This window comes from Micropterus dolomieu, linkage group LG22 (assembly GCF_021292245.1).
Source record: "Micropterus dolomieu isolate WLL.071019.BEF.003 ecotype Adirondacks linkage group LG22, ASM2129224v1, whole genome shotgun sequence".
NCBI lineage: Eukaryota > Metazoa > Chordata > Actinopteri > Centrarchiformes > Centrarchidae > Micropterus > Micropterus dolomieu.
In genome coordinates, this window is record NC_060171.1 from 3,361,383 (window position 1) to 3,383,205 (window position 21,823).

Here is a 21,823-nt window from a genome sequence, read left to right on the forward strand (position 1 = left end):
TCTAGTAGTTACAAAAAACTGTGGAAAAAATATAAACACAATGAAGTGATGGATTCGTGAACAGCTGGTGATCCAGGCGAGTTGGCAGCTTTGAATGTGTTTTGGTTTTGATGTGTCTGGTTGAGCTGCTGCTGATAACTTCACGTCACACAGAGACTATCTGGATACACAGACAGACAGGACTCTGGGGAAAAATAGGTTTCATTGTTTTGGGGTTGTAATTCATTAAGTTTCATTAACCTCTAAAGATTACTGAGTGACTTGACAATGACGTCCCTTTTGTGAACAAACTGATAAATAACTGTGTGTTATCTTTACAGCCGATGGGTTCAGGCTCAGCTTGTAAGTTGCACGTTTGTGTGTGTGTGTTTGAAAGGCCAGCGTGTCCTGGCTGCACCAGGAGAAGCATGTTGTGTTATCAGAGAGCTCACTGATACTTGAAATGTTTTGGTGTGTGAGTTTGATTTGTGAACCGTGACCTCGGAGATGACCTCTTACCTCATACTTCACAGTTTAAAACAGAGCCACCAAAGTCCTGGACAATAATATTTTCTTATCTTGTGTCCACAAGTTTATACCGTAAAACTTTTAAACTTTTTTTATCTCTTGTTTACCAATCTCAATTGTCTCTGTAAGATTAACTGAACCTGCGTTTATTGTCAAAACGTGCAGCCACTCCAGGCCAGTAAAAGGGACAGGCGTTTTACAAGATCATTTGGGAACAGGATGATAAATTATGATCTTGCGCGCACAAGATTTAAAGAAAGAAAACATTTGTCAGGACTTCGGGAGACTCTATATTTGAATGTTAAATCAGTGATGTTTGATGGAAATGTCCACGTGCATGATTCTGCATGTGATTTTCTGCACCTTCTAGATTTTCTTCTTCCTCCTTGAACACAATGTTTACAGACAGATGGTTTAAGGAAGAACACATAAAAAAGAATAAACGGAAAAAACACATTTAAAACTAAAACTCAGGGATTCAAACTAGAAAGTATGTAGAAAACAAAGTTAGAATATGTGTGAAGCATTCGGGCTGTGACTGTGTTCAACTGTTCAGGGTATTGATGCCGTCTTATCTCCGCACTCTCGTCCACAGTGTCTTTGATGCATTTTTGCTGCATGTTATGAGTCCAGCTGGTTCCTTTTTACCTCAAAGATGTGTTTTTCATACCCAGGTTTCACACAAGTAGATTGCTGATGGATAAACCTGTAGATGTAGATAAAATGTTCACCACATGTATTTGTGTGATTTAAACGGCTGCACATACTTCACATTACAAAACATCAGGCTAATAACATCAAACTAAATGACTAACAGGTGCCAGGTAGGTTAGCATAATCAGAAATTTTACACATATTTTTATCTACCCTCAGCTATGTATATGATTTTGATTGGACAGCTTCTGAGGTCGGAGTGTTCACCTGCACCTCTTCCTTTGTGTCTGTGACAAAACAAACTTTCACAGACACGTGACAAACATGTCACAACTGCAGCAGCAGTACAGGTCCAAACAGCACACTGCCTCGAAGAGCTGCTCATACTAAAAAGTATTTTTAAGCCATGGCCATATTTTTACATATTTTGTGATCCAAATGGCTGCAACATAATCCTTGGGGGCGACTGCGCCCATCAAAAGTATGTAGACTAAAAGAGCTTATTTTTTGCCACTGGCAGGATCAGATTGTTCTAACTGATAACTTAAACTGAAGTACTCTAGTGAAGTAGAAGTACCTTAAAATAGTTTTAAAGGATCATTTTTAATCCTGCTAAATCTCACCTGAGATTTCAAAGCAAGAATTGTCCTTGAGGGAGACTTCAGTTTCCTGTTAAAAATAAAGGTTGTCACCTGGAGTCGCTCGTAGGGATCCTTTTTAATTTTTTGTGGACGTCATTTTTAGAAAATTCAAAATTAGAAGGCACCTCCTGTAGAGGAAATTCAAAGAGAGACTGTCGGTCGACTGAAAATGAACAGAAAGGTTTGACAGAAATACAAAATGCAACAATGGGATTAAATTTATATCAAACACCTGCTAAGAAAACAGTTATTTTCATCAGAAGCCATTCCAATCAGTCTCTTGTTCTGTTTCCCATCATCCTCTGCCTTCGGTCTCCTCTGAGGGAGCTGTGTGATGAAGACCAGCAGACTCAGCTCGGTTTGTCTTGGACGGCGTCGTGGCGGTCTAAGCAGAGCCGAGCTGTGAATAACACACTTCTGAACAGAGGCAGCAACATGAAAAACTTCCTGCGTTCCTCTGAAAAATTACCTCAGACTACTTCTTTTTTTTTTTCAGATCACTGAGAGAACGGAGTCGCTGAACCGCTCGCTAAAGAAAAGGTGAATATCATCAATGAACGGATCACTGTTACAGCTAAAGTTGTCATTGACTGCAACATTTTGGGTGCTTCATTTTAGAAACATTTGCCCCAAAGTTCATATTGGTATGTTTTGGAAATTTGGGGATATCACGTTGAAAGTGAAATAAACTTGTGCACATTTGTTTCAAATCACCGTTATGAAGCAGGGACAGACAAAATGAAGTTTAACTGCTGAGGAGTGATACAGATCTGCAGACTGCCTTTGATCAATTCAACAAAACAGATAGATAGAGCTGCAGCTTATGAGGTGACGTCTTCATGTGTCTTGTTTTGTCTGAACAACACTCCGATATTCGGTTTACAATGAAATGAAACGGAGAAAAGGGGCAAATGCTCACATTTATAGGAGCTGGAGCCAGAGAATAATTGGTATTTGGATTGAAAAGTGATTATCGCTGCTGTTGTGGATTAATTTTCAATTTTTTAAAAGTCAATCAAGTAAGTTGCAGCTCAGGGTTTCTCTCGGTCACATTTTTTCTGGACACTGATGAAGAGGGTCGGAGGTCTCCACCCTCCTCAGCCGTGATTTATGGCTCTGCTTAACTCCGTCCAGATGCAGGCGGCTGTGTTTTCTCTGGTGGTTGGTGAGGTATGGTGGCTCCAGGCAGTCTGCAGCAGGAAGTTATCTGCTCTGAGGAGCTCTCAGCAGGAGTGAAGCCTCTGTGTGGACGCTTGTATTTTAAAATAACTGGACCAGGAACAGGGACGATGTTCAGAGGAGGTATGATGTCAGCAGGCAGCTGAACATTTGACTCCAGCAGCGTTAGTGCCCATACATGTTTCCTCTCGGAGCATTCAGATATTCCTAAGACTAAACAGAAAAGACACAAACAAGGATCCAGTCTGGCATCATGTTCATGTTAGCACAGAAGCCACGGTAGCATTTACTATCAGCAGGTATTTACCAACGTTTTATATAACAATTGCAGTAATATGTTGATTTAATATTGGATTAAGGTTATTTTGTAGGTCCTAAGTTGATTTACAGCAAGCTGGTGAACATAGTGGCACATTTAGCCGCTAAAAAAAGAGGTATTGGGTGGGGATGGACCAATGGAGTGAGAGACCTGGGTTCAATCCCCCACTGTGACCCATCCATCATTGTGTCCCTGAGCAAGACACTTAACCCCTAGTTGCTCCAGAGGTATGCAACCTCTGACATAAATAGCAATTGTAAGTTGCTTTGGATAAAAGCGTCAGCTACATGAATAAATGTAAATATTTCCCTCATGAGACCTAAAAGAGAGTGAATATTAATCAGGTGACATAAACACAGGCTGCTGTTTGCTAATATATTGGCCACAACTACTTTATTTTATTTTATAATGCTAGCCGTTGGATGTTGGTCGGTCCACCACTGTGACTGAAATATCTCAACTATTCAACTATTACATGGATTGCAGTGACATTTTGTAAAAGCAAAGAAGGTCCCCAGAGAAGGAATCCTAATGACTTTGGTATTCCACTGACTTCTCCACTAACGCAGAGATTGCGTCTGTTCATTTATATTCCGTTTGTGCAGCTATGTTTACCTAAATTTGCCCTACGTTGGATTAATAAAGTTATATCTTTCTTATCTTATTGACATTTGAGATTTTGAAATTTCTCAAAAACTATTGGATGGATTGCTACGAAATGTTGTTCAGAAATGTAGGTACCCCTCTGGATGAACTGTAATAACTTAAGTGATCTTCTGACTTTGTATTATCTTTATTACTTTAAGTACTTTTCAGCCCCAACCGCACTTTGTGCATGTGAATATGCTAAACTAAGACTGTGAACATACACATTACAGACGATTAACATCAGTCATTATAAGCATGTTAGCATGCTGACATTAGCATTTAGCTCAATTAGTTCAGCCTCACAGAGTTGCTAGCATGTCTGTTGCATGCTAAACTTTGTGCTCTGCCTTCAAGAAATAAATAATTGCTGACTTTTTCAAACATTTAACAAGTTCAGTTGAATCAGCAGTTTGCTGATGTTTGCCTATGTAGTTTTCTATAGCAAACTAAAGTTCAATAAATAAAATTTTGCCAAATAACTAACTTTAACAGGAAATATATGAGCAACATAATAACATGTCACAGAAGGTTCTGGATACATTTAGATGACACTTTTATCCAAAGCAACTTACAATTGCAATTTATGTCAGAGGTTGCACGCCTCTGGAGCAATTAGGGGTTAAGTGTCTTGCTCAGGGACACATTGGTGGATGGGTCACAGTGGGGGATTGAACCCAAGTCACTCACACCAAAGGCAGGAGTCTTATCCATTGCACCACCACCACCATTGTGTTTAATATTTTTTTATCAGTTATACTGTTTTCGTGCGACTCTTCAACCGGTCTGTAGCTGTAGCTGACACTGCCTGAACCACGGAAATGCTAGACGTTAACTACATTACTTTTTCAGAATTCTTAGACTCATAGACAGACTGATCCTCTAACTTTATTACCGAGTCGCACCTTCCAGCAGTAAAGTAAGCAGCTCATAAAAACTATCCATACAAACGTGTGAGATCAGCAGCGCCTCTGCCGTTTCCCTTCATCAGTCATGACATCATCAGGTGTTAACCTTCTTTTTAAAAGCGGTTGTTGCCCTGCGGCGGCGCCTCAGACATGTTGAAACAGGCGGTTCAGATGATGAATGAGGGCCCCCACCCCCCACTGTGAAGGAATGACATCATCCAGCAGCACAGCTCATATCTGGAGAATCACAGGGAGGAGGAAGATGACGAGAGAATGAAATCCTCCTGCATCTGCAGAGACTCACCCGCAGAGTTCATATAAACCTTCATTCGCTGATCCACAAACTCACAAGGCAACATCAGTTCCTGGAGTCCACGTATGCTGCTCTGACGTGTGACTTCTACTGGGGGGGGGGGGGTTCTGGAAGAAAGAGAAACACATGAATTGTACAACTTTCATTTTAAATTCTAGTGAAGATCCAAAAGTTTTCAAAATTACCAAATACAGCCGGCTAAATTTAGGGGAAACGTATGAAATGAAGCAGAAGACAATAATACTTCCCTTTTAGTGGAATGATGTAGCCATAAAAAACATTCATTATTCACTGATACGCAATTTAAAATTTACACTACATAAGTAACATATTGACACTTGTGAAGAACCACTTAAGGTGGAATTTAAGGAGAAATTAAGGGTTCATCGGGGTAAGAAAGTCAACACATTAAAGTCATTTTAACTGGTCATATTTGGTGTTTTGTTTGAATCAGTAACAGCTTCAAGAAGACGCAACCTCTCGTACTGCTGCCCAAGATCGACGACAAGCTGGAGCAGTACGCCCACGCTGTGGAGGTAAGCTCACAAACACACACTAAAACACACACACAGTGTTAAGGTGTGTTGGGAAAAAAATGCCACCTGGTGCAGGTTTTTAAAGTGGTCGGAATTTAAAGACCCTGATCATATTGTTCAGTTGGTGAAGATAATGAACATAATGACGTTGAGCTTGTTGGTTATATATGTTAATAAATGTGCGCTGTTGTTATATATTTAGTTTTGTTCTGTTTTCCAGGCGTTTTGCTTTGCAAATGCACGAAATATAATGAAGATTGTGTATATTGGGATTTTTTTTTTTTTTTTAAAGAAATGCAAAGCACAATGAATGATTGGCAGGTGAATGATTGTTCCTGAAGTCACATAGTTGAAACAGTTTTGGGCAAAAAATATGCACTTTTCGCCAGGGTGCAGGAACCTGTGCCGTGAAGTGCAAAAAGGAGAAAAACTAGAGACCACCAGAGTAACGACCATAAAGATCGTCCTCTGGTGGCCGTACGATGGTAGCAAAGCTCAGATGACGTATTGTGACAAAATCTGTGTGACGGCCTGTTCTCATCTCAGGCGTCATATACCCACGCTTGACACAGCGTAGTTATTTCACGCAAAAGGTGCCCTTCGGCGTGTATAGGAGACTGGAAACACTAGTAGCGCTTCCGGTCGCTAACTAGCTAGCTTGCTAGCGAAATTTGTGTTTAAGGCGTCCCCCGAGGCAACTTACCATCAAGTTTGTGCCTCAACCTAAGTCAGTAAATATATGCATGCAGGAGAACGGCATTCGAGTTCCATGAGAAATCAAGGAAATGTAGACTTATTTTGAGTTTATATTTAAAAAGCGTTACTGACTTCCATTATGTGACTTCCGTTACTTTACTTAAACCCAAACCACAATCTTTTTCCAAACCTAACCAAGTGGTGACTTACATTAGATTTTTCAACGGCCATATGATGTTATGGGGACACTTGACAGTCAACCTATTTTGTCATTTATGTATGAGGACGTGTTGCAAACAACAGAAAGAGACAGAGCTCCTGGTCAGTTCTGAAATTTGTCCCATGGAAATACAGAGACACTTCTTACACACGCTAGCTTGCTACAGCTAATGCCTGTACAGTAGAGTTGGTGATTTGGCTGTGGTAAATAAAAAGGGACTGCTCAAAATGTCCAGAAGTCATATAATGTAAGTGGGAAAAACCGCTTTAGGGAAAGACACAATTACACAAAGACAAAGACAGGAATGCACACAAACACAGAAGGCCCATTGATCACATCCTGTTGGTTTCACTCATCAGAAACACACCTGTCTGCAGAGAAACTGTCTCACTGCTCAGAGCAGGCAGCGAGCAGACAGGTGCTGCTGTGACTCATTCAGAGCAGCGTATACCGGCATTCAGGACGAGTTCGGGCTTATTCTCTTACCTGATTCACACCTGTTACACCATTCGATCACGCTGTTTTTACCTGTACTCACGCTCAGTTCCTCAGTCTGAGCAGTTTAAAGGGCTGCTAGCGTCCCCAAGAGGCCACAGTGTTCTTTACAGCCACAGTATGAAGACAATGGATAGAATTAACAGATGATTTAGCTATTAGAGTTTACCAGTTGTGAGAGGTGTCAATCCTCTAGGGAGCAGGAACACAATCAGGACATTTCAAGTCACAATTCTGACCCTTTTAAAGAAATAGTTTGACATTTTGGGACATATGTTTAGTAACTTTCTGATGGAGTTAGATGAGATTGATACCACTCTCCTGTCTGTACGCTAAATATGAAACTGCAGCCAACAGCTGGTTAGCTTAGCTTCACGCAAAGACTGGAAGCAGGGGAAACTGCTGGCCTGGCTCCATCCAAAGTAACAAAATCCACTTACCAGCACCTCTGACGCTCATTAATAAGAAAGAAAGAAATAGTCAGTAAAAGTGTAAATGGTCATTTTCAGAACCCAATAATCAAAGCTCTGTATTTTTATCCTTCCACTTCCCCTCAGGCATTTCCCAGGCTGATTAACAACACGGTGAGCGGCCTGTTGTAAACTCAAAACACTGTTATTTATGTAGCGCTTTAAAAAAAAATACAGGTTTGACTCAAAGTTCAACAGAGGACAGAAATTACAGTTGTGAAGAAAAAAGAATATTCTGACCGTAAACCAGTCTTGAAATGCTCTTTCTATCTGATAAACCTTATTCATATATAGTGTTTTGAAAGTATGGAAGTCCAAGGCTGCTGATACTAAAATAAAAAATGTTTAATTAAACTGAGACTTGATTTTTATTTCAAAAGAATAAATAATTGCATTAACTTGGGTACATATATAGATTTTTAATGTATGTTTGTCAATTGAAAATGTAAATGTTTCAAAGTGCCAAAACAAAAAGTTAAATGAAATCTTAATTGACAAACAATTCAGATTATAAACAATAATACTAAACAATAATGTGCATCCTAAACCTGAAAATCAAATTGCAAATTTGAATTTTAAATTTGATTTGTCTTTTTTTTTTTTTAAGCTTATTTATAATAAAAAATTAAAAGGAAACTGCCCTTTTCCTGATAAGATTTAAGATGATGAAAGGGCTTCACAGCCAAGAAAAAAAGTCCAATAATTAACCAGAAAGATCCATGAAGTGAAAAATGGTATGAAATAGTCCAGGAACTAAGAAAACACAAGTCATATATTATGGGGAAACCTTGAGGAATACTGTATATAATCTATAAAGTAAAAGAAATTATTTACATTAGTTGATATTCAAGAGAAAGCAGAGATGTCTTAAATGTAATTTGAAGTCATTTGAAATAAGGAGCATTTCAGACTAAACTCTTTTCCCATGTTCTCTTGACTAAAATCAATATTTCAGTCCTTAAATTGAAACATTATTGTCATTGTATTTGTTGTTATTAGACTTAAACATCGAAAAACAGTAAAGATGTTAAGACCAAAATCTCATAAAATCATTAAGTCTTTATTTATTTTAACAAGTGAAACGATATTTCAGTGCATTTCTACTTGTTTTAAGTATTTTTTTTATGTTAAGGTTCTACTGCAGCAACTTATTCTCTCCTGTTTCAAGATGCTGACATTCATCATCAGTTTTTACAAAATATTGTTGAATTACTGATTTGTAATTAGAAACAGGTTGACACATTCCCACTGCAGCAAATAGGAACATATCATTTCACTAGGTCTGAATTATAGAAAGTATCTCATCAATTTGTGATAAGTTAATCAGAAATGAGTGAACGAGATTATTTTGTCCAAGCAGATGTTTCCGTGACCATGGCCTTACTAGAGACATGAAAATTACAAGGTTGTAATGTACACTAACTAACTCAGGGCTGTTGTTGTGCAGAACTCCCAGGAGGCACGGGCAGTGAAGGCATCACTGAACGACCTGCCTAGCTCACCTGAGGTCGTCGCCTCCAAGAAAAACCTATTTGAGGCCGGAGAAGCCTGGAGCCAAAGTCCCACCAAAGGAGCGACCTGCAAGGTGAGGAAACACTCAGACACTTGCTGCTGTCTTTAAAAAACTGGTGTCCTGAAATCCTCTGATTTAAATGTAACAGATGTAGCCAGGGCACAAAAAGGGATGACTTGAGATGGTTTTCCAGCATTTATTTTCTCCTGCAGAAGACAGGAAAAAAACATTAATTGCCTTCTGTTTTCTTTCTGCAGCTCAACTCCCTCAACAATACATAATGTCAATACATAATTCTTCATCATTCTTTTTCTTAAAATATATTCAAATACATTCACAAGCATGCACAAGTACAGATCTTGCACCAGGAAATGGATGTTAAAATCTCTGCAGAGTTATGTTGGCCGCATGACACGTGCCGTGTGCTGTTATAGAAATGGCGCCTAGAAAGGCAGGTAAAAACATCTATCAAAACAACACAAAACTACTAAGTTACATAGTTGTATTAACTGTAAACAATATGCATTAAAAGTTATAACAAACAGTTAAATTTCCAAAGAAAACAATACATTAGCACAGCAGCATTTTTCTAAGCAACTTAACTTCAGCCATGCAAAAAACGGCACTGTAAGGGGAATAAAAATAAAAATAACGGTAAAAGAAAATGAACTCCCTTGAGGTAAAGTTCACCAATGTTCAACAAAATCATTAATTGATAAATTAAATTCACAAATTGGAAATAAGAATTAATAAAGTGGATTATTTAACGCCGTTACAGGAAAGTCAGACTTTGGTGACTTTCCCAGTGGTCGTATCGCAAATGCGTGGCAAAGACAATGAGATGAATTGGTGGAAACCAACAAAAATAAAGTTTAAGTTTTTCTAAAAACTAAGGCTATGTCATCAGAATAACATTTTAAGCCATAATTCTTCATCAGGTACAGAGAAATTAATCCATAAAATGTGATTTTTAAGAGGAAACTAGTTCCTGCTGAAAGAAAACTGACGTATTTCCTGTTTCTTCAATGTCTGATGAATACTGTACTGAAGACATGGATTGCATCACTGTGACAGATGAAAGAAACTGTAATTAATGTGGTGTCATACGCAATAATTAAACATAAAGTCTGACTAAACCTCAAAAGAGGGTCTGTTTACACACTAATGCGGCTCACAGACTCGGAAACGGAACAGGCTGCACACACAGGCGGCAGGAAACATCAGAATTAACTGATGATAAAGTGGCTTTGAATGTGTTTTTATTGAAGGTAAACAACTGTAAACTGTAAAAATGAATGCAGACCTGCAGGCAAATCTGACAAGAAGCAGACAGATCTGCCTCTTCTCTAACTCCTGGCAACAGTTCTGATTCGCTCATGTGTTTTGTATCAATCTGTTTTATTTGTTTTATTTAAAAAATAATAGTAATTTAATCAAACCAGACACTTAATTTGGAGCAAATTTCATCCGGATTCAGACTGAAAACTCATCAAACTGCTTCAGAACACTTCCCAGAACAAACAAAACATCTTTTTTATTATTTCTGCATCAGGACACTGAGGGGTTGAAGGTAGGCGTGGCCAGCCTGATCACTCAGTGGGTGAAGGGTCCGTCTGACGGCAGCAGACAGTCGCTCTGCAAACCGGCAGTAAGTCACAAACACATCATGAACATCTTGAATTCTTCTTTTTAAGCTCAGACTTGTCATTTTGGGCTGATCAAAAACCAGACGCGCTGCTGCGTTCTGAACCATTTGTAAGGGTTTCACCGCACAAGCTGGGAGACCTGCCAGGAGGGCATTGCAATAGTCGAGGTGAGAGATAACTGGTGGAGTGATGGTAGAGGACTCAATTTGTAGTTTGATGCTGTGGTGGATAGATTGCTTGGCTGAAATGACCAAGAGTTCAGTATTGAGGTACTTAAATTTCATTTTATGATACTTTATGCTTCTACATTTTAGAGTGAAATATTGTACATTTTAATCCACTACATTTATTGCAGCTATAGTTAATTTTCAGATTAAGATTTTAAATTAAACAATAAATCAGAAGCTTATAAAATACAACACATTTTTCTGCCTTTTTTTTGCCTCTCTCGTTGTGACTCCTTGTCATATTTTCCCTCTCAGTTGGTTTTATTTCAATAACTGTTTCAAGCCCAAAGAGGTCAAATGATCCAATTGTTCACTGATCAGAGAAGTTCAAAATATGAAAACATTGTTTAGAATTTTGTTTTTTCTTCTTCCCTCAATCGTAACCTCAAGACCCCTCAGATTTATCTGGTGACCCTTTGGAGGGGAACCACTGGATTACGCTAGCTATTATAAAACGAGTCAAAACTAGCAAATTGTACACATTGGAGTTAAAACTAGCTAATCTAAGCTAAGAATCAGATTTCAGTGGAATTACAGAAAGAGTACTTATTGATACATTAAGTACATTTTGCTGATACTATAATATATAGTATATTATATATTTATATTTTTGTTTGTACTTTTACTTAAGTGAAGTATTTGAATACCACTGACACCACTGTGATTTGATGTGATGTGTTCAGGTGCAGCTTCAAAGTTAGTAATGTGAGGTTTCCCTCTTGTGGAGAAACAAGAAACAATGTCCAAACTGTTCGTTTGAAGGATTTCTCTACATTTCTACTATTTGAAAACTAACAAACCTACTGTGTAATTGTGTTTCAAATTAATAAAAAGAATATTTAGAAACCATGGGAAAATGAAAAAGTAAATAAGAAAATATATATTTTTTTTCAAAACAATGTGCTCAATTGTACATGTTTTTTTTATTGAACAGTAAAAGCTTATATTTTAAACCTTGTGAAAGACAGAAGCTCTGACAGCAAAGATTAAAAAAAAGTATCACACTTTTTAAAAAAAGATCAGTACGCTCAGTACTTCTGTGCTTTGTGGGTTGCCAGATTTGGTCTCTGTTCAGGCACGATGATGCCAAAACCTGGCAACCTCACGATAAGTCTTCAGGAAGCTGCAAACAACTGCTGTTTAGTTAATTAGTGAAAGGTGTTGGTGGGTGTGTTTCTGAACCTTGAACAGAACCAGGCTAGCCGTTTCTCATTGTTTCCAGTCTTTATGCTAAGCTACGCTAACCAGGTCCTGACTTCAGCTCTGTAACACACAAACATGAGACTGATATCTGAACCAAAATGTTGAACTATACCATTTTGATGCATCTTCTGAACACAGAATATTGCCCATGTTTGTATTGATTACTGATTGATTTCTGTCAGGATGTGAAGCCAGGAGATGTGATGCAGAAAAAGAACATGTGGGAGGTGATTGGAGACTCATCAGGGCAGCCGGGACAAAGGGCCAAGGTGAGCACACACACACACAAATATGAAATGATAAAGATATGGTTAATATTTATTGTGCATACTTACAGGATGATAAATACATGATAGTGAAAAGGAACAAACTTCTGTCTCATCTCTCTTCAGGTCTCTGGTAAAAAGTACAAATTTATCGTCACTGGTCACGGCAAATATGAGAAGATCCCTGTGGACGACGAGAACGGAGGAGAGTACACTAACGGAAAGTCTGGTAAGAACACAGAGAGGAAGTAGAAAAATGCTGCTGAAAAGTTATTGTGCTTAAGTGTTAAAACCTCTCCATGTTTCCCAAGATATGAAAACTTGTTGTTTCATGTGTGAAATCATATTATCACTTTAATTCCTCTTGTGGGGTTCAGTGGATAAAGAAAAACACTGATACTGCTGAGGGTCATGTTTCCATTTTATATCATTGGACATAATACTACAGTACAATCACTTCAGTCACATTATTTTCCCATGTTTTTGTGTGGAAATTGGTCCAGTATTGAGCGAGCGCTCTGCAGTTGGCAGCCGTAAAACAGGACTGCAATGTAATCTTTGCGGGCAATTGTGCCCCATACGTCCTACTATCCCTACAGACATAGATTTTTTTTTTTAAAGAGTAAGATCCTTTTGGTTTTAAGCACAATAACACAAAAAAACAAAGACAACAAAGTCACACGATAACACAAACAAACTAACCGACTGAGGCAGTGGTAGACCAGAAACTCCTGTGTAAAATTACTGTTTTTATCAAGGGAGTCTGGTGGCTTTGGCGATGTCAATATAGTGACTGTTTCTGGTTAAGCAAAAAGGTCTTGCTCTTAAAAAAAAGGTGTACCAAACAGTACAATATTTGGCTCGGAGATGTACTCAATTGTATCAGTTGTATTTTTATAAAAACTTTTTTTTTGCCAGATGAATGTAAAATTAAGAATTTAAACTAGTTTGGACGGAATCAGTGTCGATCCTCTGATATTCTGTTTGTGATTTTCCACATTTTTCACACCAAAAGTCCAAAAGCTAGAAAACTTTGCCTAATCCAAAAGCTTAATTTTAACAGTGATCTGACATATTTTTCAATTTGTTTTTTCCTGTGGAAAATTAAACCCATAGTCGTTACACGGACAATTAATGAAAAATCTTCCTGAATGTTTGTGGAAAAAATATGTTTGAAAAAATATTTCCCGAAAATATCTTGAAACAGCTGCTTCAACATTAGAGCAACACAGAAACACAGATAAAGTCAAGATGAGGGAAACTCTGTGCATTTATTTGAAAATATCAACAGGTTCTGGCTCCTTTAATAGAGAAGAATCACAGCAAATCTTCCCATTAAGGTTTGAATCTCTTAGATCTGAATCTAAATAAATCAACTCCTGCACACACATTACAGACAACTTTAGAAAAAAGTGTCACCGGGAGGTGTTAAAACTGGATAGCTCACGCTGCATTACAGTCATCTAAATCTACCGTTCTATGTCTCGTGACCGTTGACCCCACAGTTGACTATCCCACTGACCTCCATCATGGCGGAGGCTGCTTTTCATAGTTCTTCTCTAACAACTTACATAAGCTTTTAGCTCAGCGGCCGTCTTTCAAGTCACAATGAAATCAAGCATTTTGTTAGCATCTACTTGTTTGTGTTAAACTATTTAAAAATTATATTAGCAGAAACATTAGGGAGACATTTCTACGTGTTTCTAGCTTAGCTGTGTCCGAAATCGCTGCATGGTGCACATTATCCACTATATAGTGCACTAACAGTTTCCACAATGCAACATGCTGCACTTTATAGATGCAAAATGTATCATTGTGCAACTCTGCATGCAAAGTGACAGTAATTAAGTGTCCTAAATCTCAATTTACCGCTCACTGTTAAGTAAAGTAGTGCGTGTCGATGATGATGATTTTTCTTATTCACCTGGTATTTCTTTCCTGTTATTCGAATCAGAGAGGAGATGAAAAGAGGCACCTTTTGAAGCTTTAAGATTGTTGAAATTGTTTAAAATGGAGAAAGATGTTGCTAATATATTGTACATTCATCTATTGATGTTGCAATTGCTGTTTGCATTATTGACAATAAACTTAACAATATAAAACTATAAAAATTAATCCCATTTTTGCTGTTATCTAATCTCCCTCCTCTGTGCCCCTCCACATCCAATCAAACCGTCTTTTTGTGCCAAGCTGACATGTGATTGGTGCATTTCTTTTGATCGAGCCGCCCCTGCGTTACGCCTCGCCACATCCTGTTCGAACAGGAAGGAGGTGAAATTAAGATGCTCTATAAATGTTGCTGTCATTGTGACTTTAAGAAAGTTCAATCACAAAATGTAACTATCTACAGCCAAAAAAAAAATAATCATGCTTTAATATAAACAACCATTAACTACCGAGAGGTCTTACCCTGAGGCAAGTAGCACCATTTTTGAATAAAACTGGATATTTCAATGATCAGTTTCGAGAAACACTGACACCAGTGATTTGTCTTAAAATCATTTTACAATTTAATCTGTCTACAAGAACACAAATATTTAATTAAAACTTCTAGTGACTCAATTTTAAATTTAAGCTAAACACTTAAATCTTGAGTGAACTACTGCATATAAATAGTAAGTTTTCAAATCCACAATTTAACAATCTATATTTATTGTGAACGTGTTGATGAAAGGAATAAATCAGAAGCTCCGAAACTACTTTAAAACATAAACGCTTTAATCGGATGTGACGTCTGAATGACTTTAAGACGAACGTAGCTGTCTCCTTCCAGCTAGTCCACAAATACAAACATTTAACATCCAGACAACAACGCACACAAATGCAACACAAAGCATTTGTCAAGTATAAATTTCAGGCCGAGTTTTGTATAACACTGCCGCAAACTACATTAGTTTATCACAGAGACAAAGATTCCAGACCTGTACATTATTTCTGTTGCTAGGATTTCTGCACCCTGTACATTAAACACATATCATAACTTTTTTCTTTACATTTTTGTCTTGGCAATTTTTATTATATATATATATATTAAGTAACCGTGAACCCTCTCGCTGTTCTATTAAAGTCTTTTGGTTCCTCGTCTTTACCTTTACGCCCAATTAGACCCATTTCAAAAACGGTTGAAATTTTTGTCACCGGCCTCGACGCCGCCTCTTTAAGCCTTTTAGCATCAAACTTTGGACTAAACAGCAGCACAGGCAGCCGGTGTGCAAATGAAGGTATCTCCTTCAGCTCGTCCTTTATCTCTTGCTTCTTCTCCTCCTCGCTTTTGTTTAATTCGATCTGGTGCATGATGTTCTCTTTAGTGGAAAACATTTGGAAGAGGACAGCGTCCCACATTTTTGTTGCCTTGGGAGCGTCTTTGGTTTCGTTCTTGTCCTGAGCATCAGGCTTGTCGTCGGCCTTCTCGTCGGCCTTCTCGTCGGCCTTCTCGTCTGCCTTTTTCACCTCACTCTGGTCCTGCCCAGTGGCCTCCATCGGAGAGCCTATCTCTGGAAATTTTGGCTCCTCCTGCTCCACCACCATGTGCTTCTTGAGTCGGGACCAACCGCTCACTTTGGATTTCATTCCCTTTGGCTTTTGTATGACTTTAAGAAGGGGCTCGGCTGTTGGGAGGGATTCATCGCCTTCCTTTTTCTCAGGTGCAGGTTTAAGTGCTGATTCTGCTTTCTTATCTTTTCCTTTTTCTTCACTTCTTATTGTCTCAGCAGCAGACATCTTAACAGGCAGAGCAGGTGCTGCCGTGCTTGGCTTTGAGCCTTCGGCTTTAGTCTTGGTGGGAGCGACAGCTTTTGCTGGCTCTTTTTGATCTGAGACGTCTGCTTTTGTCTGAGTTCCTGATTTTTGCTGGGCAGTCTGGACTTTATCTTTGCCCAAAAGCTTTCTTACTGCCTTGAGAGGATCCTGGTCGTCACCTTTGGGCAGAGGATGTTTGGCTTCAGGAGTTATTGTCTTTGGTTTCGTGACTTCTTGAACTGCTGTTTCCACCTTTTGTTTCTCAGGAGTTTTCCCCTCCACTGTTGGAGGTTTCACCTTTGCCGTTTGTTGAATCACGGTTTTTTCTTGTTTTGCTGCAACCTGACTGGAAACTGTACTTCTCTCTTGTGTTAATGTTGTTCCTAGGGTGTCAGATGCTTGTGAAACAATAATAATAGGGACTGAGAGGGTGGCAGAAACTTTCTCATCTTTTAGAGGGGCTTTATCCACGTCTTTGGGGAGTTCTTTGACTTTAGAAACCTCGTCCGTAACTTGTCCCATCACAGATAGTTCTTGGCTGGATGTTTTATCTTCTGCTGATTCCTCTTTTGTAGTTTTAACCTCCTCTTCAGTTGGCGTCTTAAAACTGGAGATGCCAAATGCTGGAGAGAAGGTTTTGATTCCTCCATAAGCGGCATATTCAGCTGGTGTCAATCCACGGTAAGTAGATTTTTGTGCCACTTGGGTTGGGGTTTTAGGTCTCTGAAAAGCTACAGGTGATACACCAGAAGGTGATGGCCCATATGTAGGTGTCCTTGGTCTTTTAAAGCCAGGTGATGTGGTCATAAGCCGGGAGGCCTCGTATGTTGGAGTCAGAGGCCTCTGATAGCCATAAGAAGTCACTACTGGTGGTGTTGGCCCAGATGTTGGAGTTTTAAGTCTTTGGGAGGCAGCTAGAGCAGTTGGGATCTTTTCTCTTGTCAGATCAGGCTCTGATTTTGACTTTCTAATACTTTGTTGAATTGGTTTAGCTAAAGGTGTCAAGCCTGAATTAATGTCTCCATTCAGTATTGTTTCACTAGGCTTAGGCTCGGTAACCTTCACACCTTGGGAAGCCAGTGAGCTGTTTGCAGCAGAAACAGTTTGGGGCGTTCTTGACATCTCTGGCTCTACTGTGATTGGCGACACTGCAAACAAAAGAGGATTGGGTCTTGAGATTTCAAAGACGGGCGTTGTAGCCCGCGTCATATGGTATGCCGGGGTTTTAGGCCGTCCTGCTGAAGTTCTTAATGTCTGGAACTCATGAGTGGGTGTTTTAACTCTGTCAGACGTTGGAGTGGCTCGTTTGATTTCGGACGTTGGAGTGGCTCGTTTGATTTCGGACGTTGGAGTGGCTCGTTTGATTTCGGACGTTGGAGTGGCTCGTTTGATTTCGGACGTTGGAGTTAGGATTGTATTTATTTCTGCTATTGGTGTAGTTCCTTTTCTGACCTCGGATTCTGGAGACAAATCTTGTTTTGTTTCTGCAGGTGTTTTGCTTTGAGGTACTGTGCTACCAATGGCAGTTAATCCAGTTGAGTCATACACTGGTGGGGTCCTGGATGTCTCATAGTACGATGTGCTCGCTGTGTACATCCTAATTTGAGGGACTTCAAACATCGGTTTGGGCGATCTTGAAGGTTCAGTTGCTTTGAATGTTGGACGTGGACTTTTGGATTTTATGAGCGGGGTCAACACAGTGAGAGGACGAATTAAAGCTTGACCCCCTGTTGCTGGATAAGGAGTCAGACCTGGACTTGTGGGCTTTGGCTGCAGGGTTGCTACAGCTGCAGCTGCTGGTACTGTTGCCTCAGGCACAGAAAAGGCTGGTGAGACTCCAGAAATGTGGGTCGATGCTGAATATGAAGAAACAGTGTTAACATGCTGCGAGTGAGTGTACGACGGCATTGCCACTGTCTGAGGTGAGAACCTCACTCCTCTGCCGTAAGCTGCACGTTGCGGGTAAGGGGACGCCACATGTTGATACAGCGGCCTGACGGTGAACCGTGGAGGCTGCTGGATGCTGTAGAGGCTGAGCGGTGTCTCTGGAGTCCTCGGAGGTGTACAGTGGTCACTGTGCTCAAGGTCAGGGCTTGCTTCGTTCACAGGTGAAAGGCTGGAGCGGAAAAGTGCGGCAGGCTGTGAAGCCTGAGTGGAGGCCTTTTTCTTGGCAGTTCTCTTGAGGAGTTTCTGAAGCCGAACGTTGTCCTTTCCAGGTTTGGGCAGCAGGGGTGGGGGGTACTGCTGGGAAAGCAGGCCCGGCTGCGTGACAGCACCATAAGCGACAGCCATGAGCGCTTCAGCACCCTGGGGAGAAAAAAATCAGAAATACAGAGTCATTAAAATTCAGTTTTATTGATACAGCGCCAATTCATAACTAAAGTTATCTAATTGCACTTGTCACAAAGAGTAGATCTAGACCGTACTCTTTGTTATATTAACCGAGACCCAACAATTCCAATTATCAAGTATAAAGTTCAGGCCAAATTCCCGGACTTACCGAGACCTAAACTCTGGACCTGGTCACGATTTGTGCACCTGTTCTTTATTTTTTTTGCATGTCACATTAGACCTAGTTAAAGTAGCAGTGAATCCCTCGTGGTTCTATTCAACTCTTTTAGATTCAGTTTCATAAGTTTTTTAAATATTGATGCGTCTTAATGAGCTTTTCCTTTCCTTTATTGTAACTATTTTGATGAAATTGGTCCATTGTTGGTTATGATTCACATTTAAAAAAAAACATGAAATGGACACTTTAACTTTCTAGATAACTAGTCAGGGCACAACAGTAACGGTGGCCCGATGACCCTGGGCCAGTAAAAGCAACGTCGGGACAGTTGAACTAGCAACTCATCGGCCCGATAAATGAAAAACTCAACATCCTGCAGTTGCTTTGCAGCTACTGGCGAACACCATTGTCCAATCCAGATCTGTAGTACGTTGACAAGTGGTTGTCAAATGTTATTTCTCTAATCTCAATCAAGCGGCAACCTCTGGGTCTGAAAGTGAAACCATGCGTGCCTCCCATTTTTTGTGCCAGGTAGGGACTAGCGCTACCAGTGCGCAACACATTCTCATCTCAATGCGCCATAACTGACTCTTTCAAACAGTGTGACAAAGCGTAAGGATTTTACGCTACAGGTACCCTTCATGAAACGCCCCCGTTTGCTACGTTGCAGCAACACAAGGGACGCTAACCCTACCTGTTAGCAGCTGTAGGGTTAGCCGGTCGACATGCATAAATTCAGTGACTTAGGTTTAGATACTAACATTTCTGATGGATGTGGTAAGGGTAGGGGCTTCAGGGGGCTGTCAACACCTTTATCGCGAACGTAGCTAGCTAGCACTTCTGGTCTGTACGGGACGCCCAGAGCGTCTCATAGAGATGCTTCCAGACGCACCTGGTGCGTCTCACACAGACGTCAAATAACTACGCTTTGTCACTCTTTCTCAAATCGTCGGTATATGACGCCCTGAGATGAGAACGGGCTGCAACAACCGATCTACTGCACATGTATGGAACGTATCTGCCATGCTGACTGCTGAAGGTAGTATAAACAGTTACGCATACCCCCTCTGATAATTTATTAGTCACGCGGACCCTAGCGTATTCGTGGATGCGGAAAGTATAATTCTTGCCTTAACGGCCAGCAGGGGGCGAGTCCGCTGATTGCATAAAGAATTCCGGTTCCATTAGTAGTAATGGTAAAATATTGCTACTTCTCAGCTGAATTATTACCTCAGTAAACATTTTCATAATGAGTTTATGGTCTCAGTCGCTAGTTTCAAGTATTCTTCAACACAACATGATGTTCATTGAGTAAATTACAATCCTATTTAGGGGAAAATTGATAAAAAAAAATGCAGCATATGCTTTTGGGCGGGACTACCTTGTGATTGACAGGTCACTACCACGGCGACTTTAGTTTATTTTTTTTATATCCAGGATGTATTTAATAACCAATTAAACAAATTAACAGTATAACATAACTTACAAGTCTTTGGTTTTGTTGTAACACTGAATAACTTTTGGAAGAAGGGCCAGTAAAAATTGTCTTTGGGCCAGTAAGTTTCAAACCGGGCCAGTTGGTTTGAAACGGTTAATGTTGGAAAGGTTAACGTTGAGCCCAGCTAGTGAATCTTTAATAATAACTTGATCCTGAGGCAAAAATAAAAATTCCAGTAAATAAAATCATCAGAATCATATCATATCAAACTGTCTGTCCCATAACCCATCGATTTACAGTAAACCAAAAAACTTCACATGGCCTAAAAAGTCTGAAATCTAAGCTGATGAACCCTTTATGAATTCTGTTGAACTTTCACAAATATAATGGTAATAAAATAGTGATTTGGACCACTTCATAATCTGCATACTAAAAACTTTCTTTTTGTGTCTTTCGCAGATTTATATCATGGTGATTACTGAAGAGGTGTCGTCTCCTCAGGTGGTTTCCGCTTTGATCTCACAAAAACATTCGCTGGCTATAAAGATGTCAAACAGAACAGTTTCAGACTCAATATTTCATTTATATCAAATAAATCACAAGTACAAGCCCAAAAGATTTGATCATCAAATATCTCTTTGATTTTGTATTTTATTTTCTGACATCCTGTTTCTATTATTATGTATATATCTGACTGTGAGCTTCAGTGTTTGTGTATCATTCTCCACTACAGTGTTTAGGTGAATCATTCCCAATGTCTGGTTGATACTTGTATGACGGTGTGTAGGGAAACGTAAAAGTGTTTTGAATAGAAATAGTTTACATGTTTCAATCACGTAGAGTTAATGGATGACACTTGTGTTGTGTTATCTGTCCTGCACTTATCTTTGGCTAAAGAACAATCTGATGAGCTCGAGAGGGAAGAACTGTAAAAGTTTGATACTGATGATAAAATAACACTGAAAGTCTATTAAAAAAACATCATCTCGTGGCTCACTTGGTGCAGCCATGAACCCAAAATTACTTTTATTTGGTATTGGGTAATATTTTGATATTACTTCTCAATAACCTTCATCACACGGAAACCTGATCTATACAATCAAACTATTTCCTGTGTATGTTTTTATCAGCTCTGTACTACTGCAGACACTTTTTACCTTTGATATTCATTAACTGAGATTTCTGATTGTATGTGTTTATACCCCTTTTCTTAAATAAATTAAAATAATTTTCTACTTTTTCAGTGCCCTCCATTTGATCTAATTTTTGTTTTATATTTATTGTTAATGTATCAAGCTTGAACAAGACATTATACCCTTTTTACATCTGAAATGTCCATCCACTTTGGCCCAAAGCAAGATACCTCAGGAACTACTGGCTAAATGTCTATAAAATCATCAGTGGAAATTCATGGTCCCCAGAGCATTTGTTGACCCCTTGAACTTTCCTGTTGTGCCAACATCCGGCCAAAATTTCTACTTGCTACACAAGAAGTGAAATCAGTCAAAATGAAATTTCCTGATTTTAATTTTCCTCTTCCACAGAGGATAAACCCCTTTTGATTTGAATTAATCTTTTCTCCAGTGCCACCTGCAGGACAAAATTTATATTTTAGTTCCACTGAGAATAGCTAAATTTGTATTGACTAAGGAGGATGTGAAGGGTTTAAATAGTTCAACAAGAGAAGTGAATATATTAAG

General features: G+C 39.3%; 1 protein-coding gene across 4 annotated transcripts in view; it reads left to right on the forward strand.

Moving 5' to 3' along the window:
• The window catches only part of lsp1a (lymphocyte specific protein 1 a), a 52,596-nt gene extending 31,233 nt beyond the window's left edge, over positions 1-21,363 (forward strand). For all 4 annotated transcript variants that reach the window (XM_046038683.1, XM_046038686.1, XM_046038685.1 and 1 more), the window contains 7 exons: positions 2,299-2,342; positions 5,621-5,702; positions 9,031-9,168; positions 10,649-10,744; positions 12,355-12,441; positions 12,565-12,667; positions 20,583-21,363. In XM_046038683.1, the coding sequence (XP_045894639.1) occupies positions 2,299-2,342; positions 5,621-5,702; positions 9,031-9,168; positions 10,649-10,744; positions 12,355-12,441; positions 12,565-12,667; positions 20,583-20,605 (573 nt within the window). In that variant the 3' untranslated portion in view covers positions 20,606-21,363. The remainder of the gene's footprint in view (positions 1-2,298; positions 2,343-5,620; positions 5,703-9,030; positions 9,169-10,648; positions 10,745-12,354; positions 12,442-12,564; positions 12,668-20,582) is intronic.
• Positions 21,364-21,823: the final 460 nt, after the last annotated feature.